The 20,246-nt window shown below is 35.7% G+C and overlaps 6 protein-coding genes across 6 annotated transcripts; 4 read left to right on the top strand and 2 right to left on the bottom strand.

The window, feature by feature from the left end:
* Positions 1–615: 615 nt before the first annotated feature.
* Positions 616–4,504, top strand: LOC110863418 (calpain-B). The gene is made up of 6 exons (XM_035846467.1): positions 616–770; positions 851–1,135; positions 1,199–1,347; positions 1,412–1,739; positions 1,879–2,217; positions 2,287–4,504. The coding sequence occupies exons 1-6, from the start codon at positions 662–664 to the stop codon at positions 3,348–3,350; spliced, it is 2,274 nt and encodes a 757-aa protein (XP_035702360.1). The 5' UTR covers positions 616–661; the 3' UTR covers positions 3,351–4,504.
* LOC118433945 lies at positions 3,354–7,501 on the bottom strand. Its single transcript, XM_035846468.1, has 4 exons — positions 5,917–7,501; positions 5,380–5,625; positions 5,027–5,293; positions 3,354–4,057 (listed from the first exon to the last, which is right to left on the bottom strand). The coding sequence occupies exons 1-4, from the start codon at positions 5,977–5,979 to the stop codon at positions 4,016–4,018; spliced, it is 618 nt and encodes a 205-aa protein (XP_035702361.1). The 5' UTR covers positions 5,980–7,501; the 3' UTR covers positions 3,354–4,015.
* Positions 7,502–9,524: 2,023 nt separating this feature from the next.
* Positions 9,525–10,532, top strand: LOC110863412. Its single transcript, XM_022112716.2, has 2 exons — positions 9,525–9,849; positions 9,925–10,532. Exons 1-2 carry the CDS (start codon positions 9,689–9,691, stop codon positions 10,466–10,468), a joined length of 705 nt encoding a protein of 234 aa, XP_021968408.1. The 5' UTR covers positions 9,525–9,688; the 3' UTR covers positions 10,469–10,532.
* A 167-nt stretch (positions 10,533–10,699) lies between these two features.
* On the bottom strand, positions 10,700–11,944 carry LOC110863402. Its single transcript, XM_022112704.2, has 4 exons — positions 11,696–11,944; positions 11,432–11,585; positions 11,170–11,261; positions 10,700–11,088 (listed from the first exon to the last, which is right to left on the bottom strand). The coding sequence occupies exons 1-4, from the start codon at positions 11,828–11,830 to the stop codon at positions 10,855–10,857; spliced, it is 615 nt and encodes a 204-aa protein (XP_021968396.1). The 5' UTR covers positions 11,831–11,944; the 3' UTR covers positions 10,700–10,854.
* Positions 11,945–15,127: 3,183 nt separating this feature from the next.
* Positions 15,128–17,130, top strand: LOC110857529. Its single transcript, XM_022106121.2, has 7 exons — positions 15,128–15,300; positions 15,367–15,489; positions 15,571–15,854; positions 15,935–16,245; positions 16,315–16,475; positions 16,552–16,612; positions 16,682–17,130. The coding sequence occupies exons 1-7, from the start codon at positions 15,207–15,209 to the stop codon at positions 16,944–16,946; spliced, it is 1,299 nt and encodes a 432-aa protein (XP_021961813.1). The 5' UTR covers positions 15,128–15,206; the 3' UTR covers positions 16,947–17,130.
* Positions 17,131–17,498: 368 nt separating this feature from the next.
* On the top strand, positions 17,499–18,593 carry LOC110857539. Its single transcript, XM_022106130.2, has 6 exons — positions 17,499–17,643; positions 17,708–17,734; positions 17,797–17,871; positions 17,938–18,096; positions 18,256–18,315; positions 18,393–18,593. The coding sequence occupies exons 1-6, from the start codon at positions 17,590–17,592 to the stop codon at positions 18,405–18,407; spliced, it is 390 nt and encodes a 129-aa protein (XP_021961822.1). The 5' UTR covers positions 17,499–17,589; the 3' UTR covers positions 18,408–18,593.
* The last annotated feature ends 1,653 nt before the right edge of the window (positions 18,594–20,246 follow it).

Below are 20,246 nucleotides of genomic sequence, written 5' to 3'. Positions count from 1 at the left end.
AATAATGAAACCTTCCAGTATATGTACATACGATCCTTATGAGAAGAATGGACAGCAGTCTAATTTTGTTGTCATATTGAAATTGATCTTGACCCAAAACGTGTGATTTATGTATGTATAAGTTGAAGTACATTACTTGTTACATACTCCAGTCATGTCCCATTTCCATGCACCGTGTGCATTTTTTTAAATTAATATTTACAATTTTCAAGATTCATGCTCATTACTTCTTTTCCAGCCCATCACGAATTTCCAAAATTCGCAAATTCGATTTCATGCATAATATTTAAATAAGTAAGCGTGCATAAATTTAAGACAGTAATCAACTGTCAATACGAAATTACCTTCATTAATAATAACTGCTCTCTATGAATGCATGACATGCCTCATATGGGTATTTTTTCTGCATATTTAAATTTTATAAATACACAATTCAACATTTAGGGGGAGGAGATAAAGATTGGCAACTCCAAAAATAGGATGACTAAATTTATTTATATAATAAATTCAACTTTAAGTGGCTAATAATTTTAATTTTTTCATAAAATCTGGACAAACTAATACGAACAGCATAATTAATTTCCAGCTCATTTCTTCTCATACCTCAGATTCGTTAACAAGTCTGAAATTGAATTAATGAAATATTAAGACTAAGTTAATAATGCCTTATTCACTCCCATCAGGAATACTGGTTTACCGTTTTGGTGAAAGGGGAAGTGGTTTCAGATCAAAAACTGGGAAAGTACTGGATTATTATGAAATTAAAAAAGGTAATTCATATAAATTCCATGCATAAATTTCATCCAATAAATATATAATTGATATTAAAAAGTGTAATGAAATTTTACAGAAGCTTGTGGCCCATCAGGCAACAAATTATTTACCGACATCAATTTTCCCTGCGAGGATTCCTCCATCTTCCCAAAGTCGCCCGTCCATCCTCCCGTTGAGTGGAAACGACCGTCGGAAATCGTCTCAAATCCGGCCTTCTTTTCCGACGGTGTTTCGCGATTCGATGTCTGCCAAGGTGAGCTCGGAAACTGTTGGTTTCTCGCAGCCGTGGCGAATCTCACCCTCAACAAGGAATTATTCCACCTCGTCGTCCCTGAGGACAACGGCAGCTTCTCAGACAAAGGTTTGCTCGATGCGTATACTTGAAATTTAAAAATTAAGTGATGTTCTACATACACATTTTCAGAATACAATGGCGCGTTCCACTTCCGCTTCTGGAAATTTGGCCGCTGGGTCGATGTGGTGATTGATGACCGTCTTCCCACCAGAAACGGTCGCCTTGTTTTCATGCAATCCCAAGATAAGACGGAATTCTGGAGTGCTCTCATAGAGAAAGTATGTGCTTATTATTTACATTTCTTTTAGCTTGTGAAAAATGTATAAATAATCTGAATTACAGGCTTATGCAAAACAGCACGGGTCATATGAAGCATTAGTGGGAGGAAATATGACGGAGGCGATGGAGGACTTTACCGGAGGAGTGACTGAGATATGCAAAGTCGCCGAGGACAATGAAAAATACCTGTTTCAACTGATGACAAAAGCATTCATGAGGTCGTCATTTATGGGTTGCTCGCTCGATTCGGAGCCTGGCGTGATAGAGGGGAAGGGACCGCTGGGGCTTATCAGAGGACATGCATACTCCATCACGGACGTGAAAATTGTAGAGATTCCGACAACCGCGACTGCTGCAGTTCGGACGAGACGGTATGGGGATGGGTTATCAAGTGGGTAACATTTATCTATATTGTCATCTAAATTGATTAAGTTTGCCAAATATCCATATTTAATTGTTATCGGCTCCAAAGTGCACTTTTTTACAAATTGTATCAAATGAAATCTACAGCCTCTTCTTGACTAATTCAGGTAACCGATACGTCCCAGCGACAACAAAGAAGAATAAAACTGTGGAGCTCATCCGAGTACGAAATCCTTGGGGAAAGTCCGAGTGGGAAGGTGCTTGGAGTGACTCGTCGAAAGAGTGGGATCTGCTGAAAAACACACCTCACCAAATCGATTTGTCTTTCAAGTCGGACGGAGAATTTTGGATAAGTTATGCAGATTTCAAGACTCATTTCACAAATCTGGATATTTGTCACCTCGATGCGGATGTTTTGGATGAATTGGATAATTTGAAGGGAAAGCAGGAACAGGAGAATGTCGCCATGGGCAAGAAGAGGAAGTGGGTTTCCAATTCCTTCCAAGGTATGCAGAATTAAGATGAAAACTGACTAAAAAATACGTACATACATGCATTTACTAATATTTGAACAGGATCATGGGTGAAAGGCGTGTCTGCCGGTGGCTGTCGCAACTTCCGTGATACGTTTCCCCTTAACCCGCAATATCTAATTGAATTGACCGACCCAGACGAAGATGACGATGACCCCGATTGCACCGTAATTGTCGCTTTGATGCAAAAATTTCGCCGAAAAATGGGACAATCCTTTCTACCAATCGGCTTCACTATTTACCCTGTAAAAAAAGATTACCCAAAGCAGACCACTCCCTTAGATGAGACCTTCTTCCGACGCAATTTTCCCATTCAAAATCCCCTCAAATTCACAAATTGTCGCGAAGTTAGTGCGAGGTTTAAACTTTCGCCCGGCACCTATTGCATCGTCCCATCGACCTTTAACCCCAACGAGGAATGCGAATTTATTCTCCGGGTCTTCACCGAGGCAAAGGTTGACATGAAGGAAAACGACGAAGCTGTCGATGTTTTTCTTCCCGATGACGCAAAGCTGAAAAATGGGGACGATGATAACAAAAGAAAACAACTAGCAACACCCGCAGGTGGAACTACCGACAATGACGACGGAAAAGGTAGCAAGAAAGCTCTCGCATTTTTCAAACTAGTCGCAGGACCAGATCTAGAAGTGAATTGGGAGGAACTAAAGTCGCTGCTGGACTCGACATTCACGACGAAATTTGAATTTCATGGATTCTCCAAGGACGTCTGTCGCTCCATGATTTCCATGATGGATGCTGACCGTTCTGGCAAGTTGGGGTTTGATGAGTTTCAGGATTTATGGAATAGTATTGACACATGGAAAATGGTTTTCATTCGGTTTGACAAGGACAAGAGTGGCACCTTGGACTCATCTGAGCTGCGTGAAGCATTGACCTCGTCTGGGTTCAAAGTTAATCATAAAACTCTGCAAACGATTCTGCTGAGATATGCGGATAAGGATGGAGTTTTAAAATTTGATGATTTTATCATGTGCGGACTAAGGTTGAAATATTTGATCGAGATTTTCAAAGAAGGTGTGCCCGATGGAGGAAAGGCGTGCACATTTACGATGGATGAGTGGATTGAGAAAACCTTGTACTCATAAAAACATGATTTGATTCAGTTTTTATTTCTTGACTAACTTGTAGCTACATATTTTTAATTAGTAAAACCCATAACTTAAATTTTGAGACTAATACCAAATATTATCAGAATTTTTTAATCTATGCATGCATGCAAATAGTTTCATTATTTAAACGTATTAAGAAATTAAAGCACTTACATTTTTCTTTCAATTAAAAGATGTTATAATTACGACACTTGTTAACATTTCCCATAATTTAATTAATTGAAAAGATTAAAAAATAATATAGATTAATCATGTTATTCAAGAATTAAACTTGTGATAATAAAGTAATATAAAACTACATTTAAAAAACAGCATTCTTCGGTGAGGGTGCGACTAAAAACTTTTAAACAAGAGCATTGAACAAATTTTAAAATTTAATATTGACCAACTTTTGCCTCACCGTGGGTCCAAAATGATTCTGCATTTAAATAAATGCCCACGGTGAGGCAAAAGTTGGTAATATTAAATTTTAAAATTTGTTCAATGCTCTTGTTTAAAAGTTTTTAGTCGCACCCTCACCGAAGAATGCTGTTTTTTAAATGTAGTTTTATTTTCTGGTTTTTGGGTTGGAATTGTTTTGTTGGTTACCAATAGCAATAAGATAGGTAAGGTGCAATTATCATAATATGCGATTAAGCAGCTTAAACGGCTGCAGATACCTCCATCAAAAGTTTCTCATTTTTCAACCGATTTTGCTCGAACGTATCTTAAATGGTGTGTAATCAGTGCCCGCACAATAAAATCAATATCCGACATGATCATTGCATGGTAAAATTGAATTTCCGGTTCATTTTAAAGTTTCAAAGGTCCTAAAATTCTTGTAATACTAGAGTTTTGCAAAAAGAAAATTGAAAAGACACTAGATTTCGTGATTGTCTGATTTTTTTGTTTCAACAATTTTTCACTAAATTCAACCGTTCGAGCTGTGGCCGTGGCGGAAGTTTTAGGACCCTGTCTTGAAAGCATACCTTGGCTTCGCCGTAACCATGCGCTTTTCTGTCGTGAGGGTAGCCCTTGGTTACTTTCCTCACCTCAGAAAAAGCTGTATTCATTATCGTACAACACAATCATACCATCAGTAACATAAGGTTATTTAGGATAAAAATAAAACTCACTTAAGTAATTACAATTACATGTAGACATGAATGTTTTATAATGAAGTTTTGAGATTACAATTCGTTCCAAGACATAAACATGATTAATTAATTTGTTTTCAAAATCTAAGGAAGTATGCAAATTTAAAGGTTTTGCACGGTTTTGCATCAAAATATAAATCCTCCGTAGAAATTGCAACATATCTTAAATATAATTAATTATAATATGTATATTAGCAAGAACACATACTTAAAAGTAGAGAATGAAATATTTTTTTGACAAAGTGTTTCTACAGCATAAAAGAAAGTACTTTATCGTTTCCGTAAATATTCAAGTACGCAGTTACGATAATCATGACTAAATATAAATAATTATTTCCATACTCACTCATACATTATATTCATATTATTAAAAAACTTGCAAAAGGTACGTAGAAGAAGACGTAGTGCATAGTTACATATATTATCATTAGCATATGGTATCTATTAAAATTTATAAAATATAAATTTAATCCAAATCAAAATTAGTGTAAAAATTCAATAATATTCATTTCACACCTCAGTTTTCCCACGCTCTTCGTTTTTCTTACCTGGTGATACAATTTGTCCCTCGGCCGAGCCATAGGCAGCAGTGAATTCAAAGTACCTGCATGAGGCAAAGGTAATTGTTCTGAAGTACAAAGCCATTATGATCACGAGGCAGGAAATATTGTCCGGGAGTGGAATGGCGCATCCTGAATTTGGGATGCTTCCAAATAAGATGACAATCCACAAGACGGCCCAAATACAGGTGAAATACCCACCGGCAAGCTTCACAATGAATCCCTACAAGTTGTTCAAGTGGAGAAAATTAATGACGTTTTTTTTTAATTTACTAAAGAATAATTAAGCTCGCAGGCTGAACCTCTTACATCATTAAACCTTCCCCCCAATCGCCGTTTCATATACCAAACTGCATCGTAGCACGAAAAGTAACAAGCTACAGCAAAGCCAGGCCAAGGGTTTTCAGAAATATGGTTCCAGACGGTCGTAGTCCAAGCGTATACAAATTCGTCAAGTTTAGCATCCAATTTAGCATCCCATTGCCAGAAAGTGACCGCGGGATGCACAATTAAAGTGAGGACGATCCCAGTAATTGTAATGTCTGCAAGAGTTCCCTGAAAATAAAGGAGCTTTTCTTGTTTAACTCAACACTTATACTTGTATTTTTCTTATGATTTGTATAAATTGGGGGATACGAAAATTGTAATTAAAATATGTGTATGAAATTATTCCAAGTCATCAATTAAAATTATTTATGCAAATCGCGTTAACGAAAATAGCACTGTATTCTTTTAACATATGGGCAAATTGAGATTTTCTCAATTTGGCCCCTTCCAGGAAAATAATAGCTTGCAAAAAATGCAAATCTCTGGACTTTTATAAAGCATGACAATAAATTGGCTAACCTTTGTCGTCATGTACATGTAGTTTGCAATCTGATTATCGATCTTCGATATTTTCACGGCCATAGTGTAGCAATGTTAAATATCTTAGATCTTGATTTAGGGTCGCTAATTGTAGAGTTGATGTCTTTGTGGTCTGAATTAAATCCGGAGAGAAGCAGATCCAAGAGTTGTGTGAGGGTATTGAATGCCGAATCTCGACTAAGCTAATCTAGACGCCTAGCTGTATGCACCTTAGGAAAGCAAATTTGATCGGTTTAACTTATCCGTGACTCAGTTTACGCATTCTTTGAATCCAGTAAATGGAGATTGCGCCATCGTCATAATGTCTGTGCTTCATCATAAGCGTTAATTTTAATCTAGGCGACAGTTGGCTAGACTGCCACATTATTATTTCTCACCCTCATCAAACGCCATAATTGTTTATAATATTTATGGATGTAGGCATGTACATTTCGTTTTCCAGGGAGCTATAAATTCTACCATTAAACAATGACTCGGGAATGAAAGGAATGGACTTGACGTTAGTACGTATTCAAATTAAACGTTTGTCTTCAATATTAATCCTTCTTTTCACCTTTTCCTAAAAAATAATCCCACGAGATCCCATTATTTTAGGTATGCAAATTTCCCTTCCTGTACATACAAAATTATGCACACATAGAAAAATACTGGGCGCAAATCTATCCACAATTGTTTCGTACTTTGCATTCGGATTTATGTATACTATTCTGACTTATCAGAATGAAATGATGAAATGATGACTAATGAATTTACCCATCGTTCAGAAGTGGATGAAATATCATATTTCGCTAGAGCGTCTAACCGGCGCCACTTGTTCGCACTGATCTTAACGACCAGTTATAATGATATGTTCCCTTTATGAATAATATTTACCAACTGTTAAGTACATATGTAAGGAAAATTCGTCAGTTATGGGTGTATGTACCTATATTGAAATTTGGGCATTGTCCATGTGACACTCACTTATTTTAAATATATGTATGTACATACATACATGTACTAATACACTGGAACGGTTTATAAATCTGCATGGTCTTACATTTTGCAAGCTCGGGCAGATCAGGGACCTTCTTATTTTGTAAAAGTTTCTAAAATAATTTTACAAAATGGATAGATTTTAGTAAAATCTGTCCGTAAAATCATTTACCATACGTTATCAAGGACTGGGCGAATTGTCTCACTCTTTCATTTGTTTAAAACAGGAAGTTACCCTGTACATACTGTAACGCTCCCTATTCGATTATGGGATTGCGTGTCCTGATTCACATCCACTTTCGCGGATGCCCCTTTTCTTTGTGACGTTGTGCAAGAAATTTGTAGTAGAAACTCACTTTTTTACAAGAATAATGAATAAATTTATTTACATCAATACCGACTGAAAAATATTGACTTTACAGAAATGCTCGTATTATGAATACGTGGGAGAGCTAATGCTATTATTTTAATTTTAACTAATTATCTAGACAGGAACTTATTATTAAGTTTCCGAAGATTTAAACCTTGAACTTGATCTTGATGATCACTAAATCTAACCTGCTGATCCTGAATCTAAAACTACACTTTCCTTCTCTTCTCTCTCTGCTTACTCTATATATACGTGATCACATAAGCCACGCCTACTTGATCACTACCTTTACTTACGCTACATATGCACAAACTACGCCCTCATGATCATGATGATCATGATGACGTAGGCATCATTCTGTGCTCCTCATTCCTATCCTCTCTTCCCCTTCGTGATCTCCTCCTGCACACAATATGGTTTGGACACACATGAGAGGCGAGATACATATGAAAACTACATCTATGTATTTTGAATCCCTTGACCTTTGAAATGTTGATGTCACATTTGCATCAGCGTTCCAAAGGTTGCAATACATAGATCGCTGCATACATATAAATACATACATATGTGTACATATACATATGTATGTACATACATTTTCATCACAAAGCAGCTACCCATGTACGAATTTTATTATGAATATGTAAATTGTATGTCTCTTCCCATTTCATTCATACTATACATAAACTGAGATAAGTACAATATCTAGTCATCTGTATAGATAAAAGATGAGAACGTGTCCAGTTCTCCTGAGATAGTGTGGTCGTTCTGTAATGTAGACATACTGATATTTTCAAGTTATAATCAGACAACAATTATCTTCAAGGGTGGTACATATTTGGTTGGTGACTCATGCAGCGCAATGAGGAGACAGACGTGTCAATATTAACATGATCCAAATATTCTTAATGTGAAATAAGAATAAAATAAAATACTAATATGTCTATGTACAAATTAACCACATTTGTACATATCAAGCTGCAAAGGAAGTAAATCCCATGGGTGCATGAAAACTTTCCTAGCTTTAACACCAATATGAAAACTCCTAGAATTTCAAGTAGAAATATTTATGTAAATAAAAATCGCTCGTCAGGAAATTATTTGTAAACAACCCTGGATAACTGGTGGTTCATTAAGATGCCCATTATTTTCGACAAGAAAGTGATAAAATTTGGTATTCGGTCCTATGACTCAGTTCTTGGCCAAAGTTGTCATATTTCATAGGTACATATTTATTTAGGATTGATTTTTTCATGTGAGCTATGTACCTAACATTCTTCCTATGTTTAGATAATTCTGACTTTACGAGTTGAAACCGTGGGATTTGTATTTATAATGTAGCTTACTTTACAGTCGCATTGCAGATATTTAGGATTAGTACATATAATAGGTAATAAATTAAGTATAATCTTAGCGGAAAGATGAGCTATTCACATAATGCTAGACTACTCCCATTAAATTTATGTAGCTGAAAGGGTTTGTTTTTACTTTATGTAAGTTTCATATATTAAAATGCTGATGGATTAATTTTGCATACTGAATTTGGGTATAAATGTGTACGTACCAAGGTTTAAGGCCATATTACTGCCAATTTCATAAATTCGTCGTTAAATCTTAATGATAAGAAGTAGACGAGAATGACTCAGCTTGGTTATGCCCGTAAAAATGTATTGTACGAAGAAATCGAGTGAAATCTTTATAACTCATATAAAATGTATATTTTATGTAGCTAATTATAATTGTAAAATAATGGCCCGAATATTCCAAATTTTGTTGGGAAGAAAAACTTGCGACACTTTATTCCCGTCACTTCGTAAATGGTTTGAAGTACTACTTATGAGTGCGTTGTACAGGAAAAGAAAGCCTTAATAATTGCAACCACGTGCTAAACATAGCATTACTTTACCTACAATATAATTTACTAGTGAACCAAAAATTCGACAACATTGCATCAGCTTATACCGGAAAATCGAAATATCGTTCAATTAGTTTGTACTTATAATAAGTACATTTAAACAACGTTTCTCAATAGATATGTGTATGACGTAAACTGGTAAATTAAGAAAACATGTCCAACAATCTCGTTATCTTATCGACCACACTGAAAGTGATGACGTGTATGAATGAGATGAGCAATGCTTGTTACACATCATGTATGTACAATGTTACTGGTTGTGTTCCTTATCTTCTTCATCAGTCGCGACCAAAGCCAAACCTTTTGGTGAGCAAATATAATACCTTGTTTCTCTCTGTATTCGCTTATTTCAGAAAAATTAGTTGATATTCACGCTTGCAAAACACTTTTAATTATTTACTTAGCTATACATAAGTATTTGTAGGTACTCGGAATATTTGTATGTTTTAAAATGTCAACTTTTACAGTGCTTTCACTAATCGTACTTTCGAATGGGCTACTTCTCCTCTGCCCAGCGGCAACAAACGCAATTCATAAACTTTTGGCTTTCCTCAACCTGTACGGGAGACGCATTCGCGAGTGCTACGAATGATGCAAATTTCACTCTACCTTTGCCAGACTTAACCTATGTATACTCAAGAGTTAATGGATTGTAAGACATTCATAATTACGAAATTTTCTAAAATGCTTTGAAATTTGATTTTCCTATTGAATTGAAAATGACTAGATGGGAAATTAAATTTTGCAAAAATGTCGGACCCTGTGACACTATTTATACCGAGTACGGAGCTAATGATGTCTGCTTGCCAAGAATTGTTGGGATAGGAAATACCAGGTTACACGTGAAACGGTTCGGTGATGCTGACCAGATTGAGAAACGTATAACTTTCTTTGACCAACCGTACTTTGGAGGCTTATCTTTCTTCGTGGATAAGGTCGGGGCTAATTTTACCCTTCCCAGCCCAATCAGATCCTACTTCTTTACTGGAGTCAACACCTGGGAACATAAAACGGCGAAGGATGCCCCAGATGGAAACTGTGTCCGTTATGCACCTAGCGTGGGTGAGAAAGGGTACGGGTTTACCCTTGAAGCTTCAGTGCATCATGTTGTAGGGGCTGTAAAATACGGCTGTACGGGAGAAACAGTTCCGACGACAAGGACAACCGTGACCCCGACTTCGACCACAAGCTCGGGAACTATGAGTAGATTTGATTATTGGTTTTCGACTAATTTAATTTTCGCATTAGTATACAGATTCAGATTGCGGTAACAAATTCTAACTTGATATATACTTGGGAGTTACGAATGTTAAAATAAATTTGAATTATAATGTACATATTCAAATACGCATGTTAAATTTATTTTCATCTATATATTTACATAGGTTCTTATTTTTTAATCGAAATAATATAATTTCAAGTTCATTATCCTAGTTTTTCAACTTGTATGAAAATAAAATTTCAGATGTTTTAGAACAAAACATAAAATAAAATTTGTGTCTCAAGTTGAGACTCTCAACTTCCATTAACGTTATACTTAGAAATAGACTGATTTATTATTATTATTAGTAATTACCAACACTGCTGATATTCTAAAAAATAATATTTTATTTATTTTTGTAAAACTGCTGGACAAAAGAGAACTATTTAAAATCCATTAAATCATGCTGTCAATATCAACCCTTGCCATCACATTCGCATCCTTTTTCAAGGTATGCTTATAAGCATACAAAATCCAAATGGTGTATAAATTACAAATTTCGGCGACCATTTCCATCGTGTCCAAAAAGAGCTCAAACTCCAGGATGGAAATTATAACTATTCCTAGCAAGTAAATTGCGGTGTACCACGCCATAATCTTCCAGCACTTGTTCACAACGTCATAGGCCTCCTGTAGTAAAAATATATAAAACCTTCTTAATGCAATTCAAAAATATTCAAATGTTTTGTGTCGTGAAGATAGAAGACATACAGTTTTGATCCCTCTGAGCAGGTATACGTAAAGGATAAACTCCAACACAGAAATCAAAAGCGAAACGAACACGTGACCCGGCGTTATAATTCCTGTAGATACGAAATAAAACCATTAGATCTCAATTTCGTGTTTCTCAATTTATAACATATACCGAGAAATGACCTTATATTTAGTTTAACTTTTGGTGAAAGTAGCAAAATATTTAGTTAGCACAGACTAGAGTGAATAATTAAGAAACTAGAAATCTAATAAAACTCACCAAACACAGGATGACGACCCGGAGACGAATTTTGGGCATTATTGGGATGATTCGGGTCAGTACTATTTGCACGGGCAATCTCATTATGAGGGGACGAGGAATGAAGTATATAAGCGAACACGGTCAATCCCAGGATCATGATCAGGGAGAAGACCTGTCGGAATATTTGTAACAATTATTAAACTGAATTATTTTAATACAAAATTCCATCAAGATACATACATCGGGATCGCATGAAATTTACGAAAATTTACTAATTCTCACCATTTGCAAAATTACGATAAACTTTGCCCCACCCTTGATGGTAAATGGAAAAACCGGGTTTGTTTCTCGAAGAAATTTAAGAACTCGGTCACAAATGGTTTGGTGTACGTTGGCACATTCGTAACGTAAAGGCATGTTGATGGCGAATTTGATTCCGAATCTGTAGTGGAGAAAAGTGGTATATGTAACTGACAAGATCGAGGAGAGAGGAGAGGCAAGATGAGACTCGTTTCTTTAAGGAAGGTCGGAAATGATGTGTGAAGGAATTGGAAAAGAAAGGAAATTCTTACATATCCAGAGACTGTGTCATGCTAAGAATATAAATAAGTACACGGTCCTCAGTTTCAGTACCAGTAATGCTATGAAGTGGCACATTTTGATAACATTAAAGGGAAGTATGGATAATTTTAGATGTATTAAATGGTTCCATGTGAAATTGCATAAAACACTTTTGCATTACACCCTTATGGCATAAAATTTATTGCATAACTACCACTTACCATAAGAGAGCTTTTTACATAACTCCATTTCACATAACAAGTTAAAATGCACGATTGGTCATGATCATGCATGCAAAGACCAGTGTACCAGTAGAATCTAATGTACCCAAGGTGTTTTTTGATGATTTTTAAGCATTCGGGGAGGATACAAGTTCCTAAATAATTGTGTTTCTCGCTCGCCTATGAAGTAGAGCAGACCTTGTCAACTGGGCAAGAGTGCCCGATCTTGGTACTCTTTAGATTTTCTTGATCCTACATAAATAGTTGTTTTATCATGTTCAACATTAACAATTAAGGTAGTTTTTCAAATTCAATTTTTGATGAAAATTATTTAATTTTTAATGATGAGCGGGGAAAAACGGATTTTTCGCGTTTAGCATTTTGTGAATTTGATTGGGTGTGGTGGGCGCAAATTGGGCTTTGGAGTAAAATACTATTTCACTTTTGGTACAGTAACCTACATAGTACTCAACACATCCAAAGGGCATCAAACCCGGGCACTTCTCGGTAGGTAATGTCATCTCCGAAGTGTTCGTATTACTTGTTATGCTTGAAGCACAGCCGATTATGGGTCAGTTTCAGGGTCATCTAATACATATTTAGGTATAATAAGATTTGCTCTACCTAATTCCTTCCTAATTTATGAATTATACTAAATGGGATTATGCGAACTTGCTGTTTACATAATTGGGAAGTATGCAAAATGGCATTATACGATAAAGGTGTTATGCAAAAAAAATTATGCAATTTCACCGCACACGGTATTAAATATGTACATATAATGCTTATCTTGATTTTCATCTATTTATTAGTTTATTACTACAAATAGACAATAAAAGAATACTTAACAGTGATGCGACATTATTTAGAGCACGAGATAAAATCATGGGATTTTAGATAGATACTTAAATGAAAATATCCCAAGTATCCCAATCATGACAAAATTAAGTTGAACTTAGAATTTGTAAAGCAAATATTTTAAAATAAATTTAATATCGTTAATTATTCTAGCTCAAATTAAATAATATGAATTTATATCATCATAAATATCTGTATATACTTTTTGTATAATTCAGGAAGGTTGATCCTGAAAAAATATTGAATCAATCGGTTATGGTTACTTTTTCACTACCGTTCACACAATTTAAACAATTTTATACTATACCAGTAACCTAAATAATTTTAAAATTTAAAATTTGCATCCTGTGCATTTTAAAAGTAGAGCACATTTAGTAGAGCATATTTTTTATGAGAAAGTCTTATTGGGTAAATGCTAGTCTTTTCAAGTGGAGTGAAAGTCTAAATATGAAAGCCGAGTGAAAGTTCACTTCTCTGCGCATTTGAGAATATGATAAATGAGACGGAAGCCTTTTGTAGAGTTCTTTATCCGCACAAGTATTAGGAACCTTAGTTCATGTAAAATCTCCGAAAAATCCAGAAAAATTCGGACGGAAAACCCGGAATATTCTCTCGAACAACCCGTTCAACTCCTACTCGAATGTCTCATTTCGCAGTGAATCTGCCGAATACTTGTACCATACATACATACGTAGTTCCACGACTACTGGTTGCACGTTTGGAGAAAACCCAAAATAATACTGGTTACTTTATTTTCCATTTCTCCAAGCTGTCCGTAAAATATGTAGCTAATGGTATTAAATTACTTGGGTGTTCATATTGAAGTTGAACATTATTTGCATAAACTAATTCTAGCATAATTGGTAATGTTTGTGATGGTAAAAATATTAAATGTCACTAGATGTACATATATATTTGCCCTTTTATTTGAGGCTATCTTTTCCGTCATATTTAAAAGGACTTCTTTTTAAAAAAACATATGAAAATATTCTCATTAATTTGTAAAATAGATATCAAGTTGATTTTTCATGTTTCACCACCAAATCAAATTGTTCTGATTTTTAGAATATTTTTGAACATTTTTTGAACCACAAGTTCACGTCAAGTTCTTCCTCGCCCAAAAACTCGGAAGTTCTCCTTACCCAGTTTAACGCTTATTGAATAGCTCAATTCCATTTACAACATGTACATACATACTGTACTTTCCCCTGCCGAATGCACACTCTGAAGTTCCACAGGAAGAAGACAAACTCCAAAATGTGCACATTTCTCACTTCTCCATCCTTTGCTTTAAAATTTGTGGTGAATGATAAACGGCTCCCATAATGTCAAATATTTTGCACGTATCTATTATTTTCTTAAGCTAATTATTGGCATTATGTATACCCATATATTGGCAAGGTATATTCTACCTATTACGCCAGTTTTATTTGAGGTTATTGTGCGCATTATGAAGGAATTACATATATATGTACATAAATATGTATGTGACAGAAAACTACGAACTTTTATAAAACTATGACATTTCTAGAATATTTTTGAATATTTCCTGACTGGGGTAGGTTGTGCAGAAATTCTGAAAATCAAACTCATTTAAATATGCTAATCATATATAATTCAGCAACTATAATAAGTATCCCAGAAAGTGTGATCAGGAAAAATTTGTCACTGCCTACAAATAATTGCGCTGGCCCCAAATTATCTAATTAATTTAAAATTAGGTAATTTTTTTAATACTGACATAAATATGTTGCTACATAAACTCACAAACATCATGACACTAAAATGAGAAGATACTATTAAACATATTGCGTTTCCTTTTTATCCTTAGTGTATTTTTAAACTAATGAGTCTTCAGTCTAAACAGGTGCAAAGCGATAAAATAATTACAGATATACGTTACATATCTAAACAATGCGTAATACAAATATACTCTTATTGTCAATTGCCTATTGATACAAAATCAATACGAAATTGACACTCTCCACCGACATGTAACTTACAAATACCTTTGATAAGCTTGATCTAGATAAGAAAGATGCAAATTAATATGCTTGATTCAAGTATCTATATACAGCTTCGTGTATCACTCTTAGTAATTGTTAAAGAACGGTTATCATAAATTAAATTATTCCCAATTAGTTGAACTCAAAATGGGTGTGACTAAACCACTCCTTCTTCACACACTTGCGTTTTCACTCGTTCTTGGCTGGTTTGGGCTTGGGGTGTCTGCAGTGGTCCAACTTGGTATGTCAAAATTATAACATTTGTACATATATGCAGATCATTATTATTGCACAATTATCCTCTCAGAGGGATATAATGTTGACCCCACCAGCGTCACAGTATCTGGTCTCTCCGCCGGTGGGGCTATGGCGACGCAGTTTCATTTCGCCTTTTCGTCTGAAATATCTGGTGCTGGAGTCTATGCAGGGCGTAAGATTATAAGAATATGCACCTCGAGAATATCTCGACCAAAAGTGAATTGTAAATTGACCCATGTTTATCATCACCCAGTCCCATACACTTGCGGAAAAGGTGGCATCGCTGACGCTTCACAGTGCATGTCCATCCCCGACTTTTTCGCCCCTATCAACAGCCTCATCGCCGCCGCACAAGCCATCTCCGACCAGGGAACAATCGATCACATCTCAAATATTGCCAATAGTTCAGTATACGTTTTCCATGGAACGGCTGACTTCACGGTCAATAAAGGAAACGGTGTCAAAGTTGAGCAAATGTATAATCATTTCGGGGCAAGAGTGGAAAGCAATCTTGGAATGAATGCGAATCACGGCTTCGTATGATAAAATTACATTTAAAAAAGTATCATATCATTAAAAATTAGCTGAATTTTTTGCAAAACCTTATCTTTTTTTAGCCCACTGACTTTTATGGCGCTGCATGTTCCGCCTCCTCCGCCGCAACGCAGTACATTAACAACTGCAATTACAACGGAGCATTTGCCATGTTTGACTTTTTGTACGGAGGTGGCCTTATTCAGCCCGTGACTGGTGGGGGTCTCCCGCCCGGCGACCTGCTCGAGTTTGACCAGGCTGAGTTTATCACTTCCGGTAGTCCAGCCTCCATCAGTATGGACTCGATTGGCTTTGCCTATATTCCGACAAGGTGTAAGGACAGGAGTAGGACTTGCAGATTGCATATCGCATTTCATGGTTGTGTTCAGTCCAGGTTAGTTTATTTTAAAAAACTTAAGTTCCCAGGGTTGTATTTTGTTTTGAAAATATCATATCTATGTAGGACCACGGCGGGTATTGGGGACGCTTACGCCACAAAAACGGGATATATCCACGCGGCCGAGGAGAATAATATAATCGTCATCTTTCCTCAAACTGTGGCAATGGGGACTACAAACCCTAACGCATGCTTCGATTGGTGGGGTTATCTTCACGCAAATTTCTGCATGAGCAACATATCTACATACATAAAGTTATAATTTTAGTACTCTATATGCTTACAAACCATTGTTTTACACAGTAACGAAACAAGGAGCCCAAATGGCAGCAGTACAAAAAATGATGCATCGCGTTCTGGACTGGTAATTAAATTCGCAGCATTAAATAAACAAATGTACAAATTACTATTTTTGTATGCAATGTCACCGCAGTCCTACTTGTGTTCCTGTCGACCCTTCCACCACCACCACGACTCCGTCCCCCGGGGGATCTTGTGGTCCTAACGAGGTCGTCTTTTCCCCATATCCGCAACCCGGCATGTGCGAATTTTACATGCTTTGTGCCTGTGGGGGAAATCCTGTACTACTGCAATGTGCACCTGGTCTTCACTATGACGATGCCATTAAGGGATGCAATTTTCGGCAATTGGTCCAATGTGATCCTGCCTTGAGGAATAATAGTAGCAGCATTTACTAGTGTTCTACAAGTCTATTTAATCGGAACTCAAAAATTCCAAACCTATCTATTATACACCTCCATCGCAATCGATGTACATACACTTGTTAACCATTTCCACGCGTTTTATTTCACCTTAGTTTGTCAATTCATATTACAAATTACAACCTTATTAACCTTGGCATTAAAATATTTATGAATTTAATCACTTGTTTGATGCGCAATTTCACCAATGTATTTGTCCTATTAACACGATATATTTAGCATCCTGCTTTAATATTTCCAGGAAATAACCAACCTCTGCAATATTAATCTTGCGTGTCACTTGTGATTAAATTCAATTAATATGATTTAGTCATGAGACTTTATGATCTTATCTCCACGAAATTCACTCCACATCCAGAATCGTGTCCGACTGAATACAATCTCGTACCCATCATCACCGCTGCGCATTTTTATGCAATTCTATTACTAAAAAATGGTATGAAACGATTGGTCATAAACTCAAAGACGTTTTGTTATCATTCGAATTGTTGAATGGTCACGTAACTTAATTCAAATTCAATTAGACTTCCTTTATAAAACGGAAACCCTCTCAGCACCAGAATCACTCCTCACTCAAAATTACCATCACTAATACTTCCCTATCCCAAATCTCCACAACATGCTCCGACAACTCATTTGCGCCCTCGCCCTCGTCGCCTTTGTTGGCGTCGTGGTAGGTTTACAAAATATATCTTTGCATAATATTTATTACACATTTGTAAGTATGATTTTTGCAGGTGGAAGGTGCTGGAATCACTTGCTCGGTAAGTTCATCAATAAGACGATGCTTATCTAATAATTATCTAAAAATACTGTTAAATATTAGGCCAAGAAGGAGCCAAACCCTATCGGTGTTGCCACCAAGTTTATGAAGTGCGCAGCACACTCCAAAGAAAAGGGGGTAGGTGGAAAGCAGTATAGGATCAAGTCATTAATGAAATGCAAGTAATTTTTCAAACGTTTTCAGAAAGCCGGCCGTTGTATCCTTACAACAATTGACAAGGGCATGGACTACGCTGCATGTATCAAGTACTTGAAAAGTGTTATACCAGCCAAGGCAAAGGCTAATTGCGATAAGGATTTGGCACCGTGCGCCTCCAAAGTGAAGGCATGCAAGTCTGAAAAGGTACACAAGCACACATCATTTTGCAAGTAGTATGCAGCTATTCAGTGAGACACGTCCTGTCCAACCCAGCTAAATAATATTGAGCGAAAATGAAAAATTTGCCAAAAAATGGATTAATTGATGCAATTTTGAGTGTAATTGGTTCTAAATCATTTATAGGACGATGCAAGTGGAAAGACGTGCGAGCCAGCAGCTACATGTTTTCTGGATTGGTATAACGTAAGGATCAACTAATAAGCATTTATCGAGCGAATTTTTGTATAAATTGTTTCAAAATTATGTGTTTAATATTGTAGAAAATGTGCAAGTAAATGGATAACTATTTCGTGCCACAAAATATTCTATATTCTACCATTTTAAACTCTACAAATTTGAAGAACTGACTTCTACTTTATATATTCTACGAAAAATCCGGTTAAACAATTTTTTTGGTAATTTGTGTTCCATTATAATCTGTTGCTTCTTCAGAAATAAATGTTCCCAAAATATTTTTTACATGTATGATGTACCCAGTGAAAAATTATTTGGTTAAAAATTATTTAACACATTGGCTATTTTTACGCGAAAGAAATTATGCTTATCTTCAGTATAACTTTTATTACTGGGTTTATTTGTGGATTGATCTATTTATTGTGGAATGGCAGGTTATGTAGATTGAATTCCTATAGGCCTATCGTGATCCTAGTCATCAAATAACTATATACATATATTCATTTTAAAATAATTTCATTGGTTCAGCATATTTCCAGTGAATAAAATTAATACAAAAAAGTTGTAATTTAAGAAACAATTTTTTTTGATAGCGAGATCATATTAAAAGTCATCTGCACTAAATTACTAGCTGGCTTGAGATCCAACATTTTCTCATATGGAGACTGCATCGCAAAATCAAAGTTTCATTTTAAATGCCTGTAAAACAAAAGGCACCATTTTACTTGTCAAATATTGTATGATTTGCGTAAGGTTATTTTGATCTCAAGGGGGGTGTATCCGCTGGTATTTAACCCATTAAGAAAGTCAGTCTCGTCACTCGTAGGAAATTCCAGCATATATTTATGGTTTCTCTGCAAATGAGAAATATTCACAAAAAGTCCACTACGTATATAGGTCCAAGAGTCCGAATTTGCTGAGAAAGTTTGACCTTCTAGCCAAATCCCCAGGGGTAAGGATCCCCATGAATTATTGTATCTGAGACACATAATAAAATATCTGAAAATATGCCGTGTATTATAACCAGACATTAACGATGTATTATATTTACCTATGCATTTTTTAGAACTGGAAATGTACTCCATGCATCGTGTTGTGGGGACGGCTTGCATGTTAGTCCCAAAGTAATCAATGCATCACTAAACAGGCATATTTGTATGTATCTTGATACACAAAACCAAATCTGGCTTTACTCACTTATGTATTTGTTTATACCCACCTCATTCGTGATTCTTGCAAAATATTTTGCTGATTCGCCCCCAAGTAAATAATTGGTGTTAGCCACCAACCAGTTTATGATATGTTCATGTCCCCCAATAATTTTCACCTTGACAAGAGTACTTTAAAGTACTCTATAGATGATATCCGCGCCGGTGATAACAGCGAACCAAATTCGCTAAGATACAAAGGGTCACGTTCCTTGAGTAGATTTACAAGCTTGATTATGATTATATAGTCGACGCGGCTAGAGGCCTCTTTAGCCATACCATTATTTTCTTATGGGTTTTGACGACAATTTCTGGGACCATGTAAATACTAAAGAATGAGACATAGTCAGTCATTGGTCATGTTTTTCCAAGTTACAACATGGTAAGAATTAGCTTTTAAATACATAAATATTTATATGCTACACTCATTTCATTCATTTCCAGTTTATAATGGACGATTTGAAAACAAAACTTTTAAGGGTTGATATATTTATATTAATATTTCACAGATGAAGAATTTTATTAAGCAAGAATCACAAATTAATGTACTTAGATATTTACATAGTTTACTTTTGCAATGACCTTTCGGGAATCGTATATTATTATCCACATATTTAAATATAAGTATGTATCAGTAAAACTTAAGAATGATAATCTCTGCGTTAGACATTAGCATTTATTACTCTCATTTATGCAAATGTGCATAAGGAACAGCTTTGGGGTCATCCGTGA

Source organism: Folsomia candida, unplaced genomic scaffold (genome assembly GCF_002217175.1).
Source record: "Folsomia candida strain VU population unplaced genomic scaffold, ASM221717v1 Fcan01_Sc001, whole genome shotgun sequence".
NCBI classification, from domain to species: Eukaryota; Metazoa; Arthropoda; class Collembola; order Entomobryomorpha; family Isotomidae; genus Folsomia; species Folsomia candida.
The sequence above is the reverse complement of the archived record's forward strand: the minus strand, read 5'-3'. Positions and strand labels throughout refer to the sequence as shown.

Excerpts from the sequence above, each read along its gene's own strand:
- LOC110863418 (XM_035846467.1), top strand. The coding sequence starts at position 662 with ATGCCTTATTCACTCCCATCAGGAATACTGGTTTACCGTTTTGGTGAA. Across the intron at positions 1,740-1,878 it reads GTATGGGGATGGGTTATCAA|GTAACCGATACGTCCCAGCG; the intron begins GTGGGTAACATT and ends TGACTAATTCAG. Across the intron at positions 2,218-2,286 it reads GGTTTCCAATTCCTTCCAAG|GATCATGGGTGAAAGGCGTG; the intron begins GTATGCAGAATT and ends ATATTTGAACAG.
- LOC118433945 (XM_035846468.1), bottom strand. The coding sequence starts at position 5,979 with ATGGCCGTGAAAATATCGAAGATCGATAATCAGATTGCAAACTACATG. Across the intron at positions 5,626-5,916 it reads ACATGTACATGACGACAAAG|GGAACTCTTGCAGACATTAC; the intron begins GTTAGCCAATTT and ends CTTTATTTTCAG. Across the intron at positions 5,294-5,379 it reads TGGGGGGAAGGTTTAATGAT|GGATTCATTGTGAAGCTTGC; the intron begins GTAAGAGGTTCA and ends AACAACTTGTAG.
- LOC110863412 (XM_022112716.2), top strand. The coding sequence starts at position 9,689 with ATGGGCTACTTCTCCTCTGCCCAGCGGCAACAAACGCAATTCATAAAC. Across the intron at positions 9,850-9,924 it reads TACTCAAGAGTTAATGGATT|ATGGGAAATTAAATTTTGCA; the intron begins GTAAGACATTCA and ends GAAAATGACTAG.
- LOC110863402 (XM_022112704.2), bottom strand. The coding sequence starts at position 11,830 with ATGCCTTTACGTTACGAATGTGCCAACGTACACCAAACCATTTGTGAC. Across the intron at positions 11,586-11,695 it reads TTATCGTAATTTTGCAAATG|GTCTTCTCCCTGATCATGAT; the intron begins GTGAGAATTAGT and ends ATATTCCGACAG. Across the intron at positions 11,089-11,169 it reads TGCTCAGAGGGATCAAAACT|GAGGCCTATGACGTTGTGAA; the intron begins GTATGTCTTCTA and ends TTTTTACTACAG.
- LOC110857529 (XM_022106121.2), top strand. The coding sequence starts at position 15,207 with ATGGGTGTGACTAAACCACTCCTTCTTCACACACTTGCGTTTTCACTC. Across the intron at positions 16,476-16,551 it reads TTATCTTCACGCAAATTTCT|TAACGAAACAAGGAGCCCAA; the intron begins GCATGAGCAACA and ends TGTTTTACACAG. Across the intron at positions 16,613-16,681 it reads ATGCATCGCGTTCTGGACTG|TCCTACTTGTGTTCCTGTCG; the intron begins GTAATTAAATTC and ends ATGTCACCGCAG.
- LOC110857539 (XM_022106130.2), top strand. The coding sequence starts at position 17,590 with ATGCTCCGACAACTCATTTGCGCCCTCGCCCTCGTCGCCTTTGTTGGC. Across the intron at positions 17,735-17,796 it reads GTGCTGGAATCACTTGCTCG|GCCAAGAAGGAGCCAAACCC; the intron begins GTAAGTTCATCA and ends GTTAAATATTAG. Across the intron at positions 18,097-18,255 it reads AGGCATGCAAGTCTGAAAAG|GACGATGCAAGTGGAAAGAC; the intron begins GTACACAAGCAC and ends AATCATTTATAG.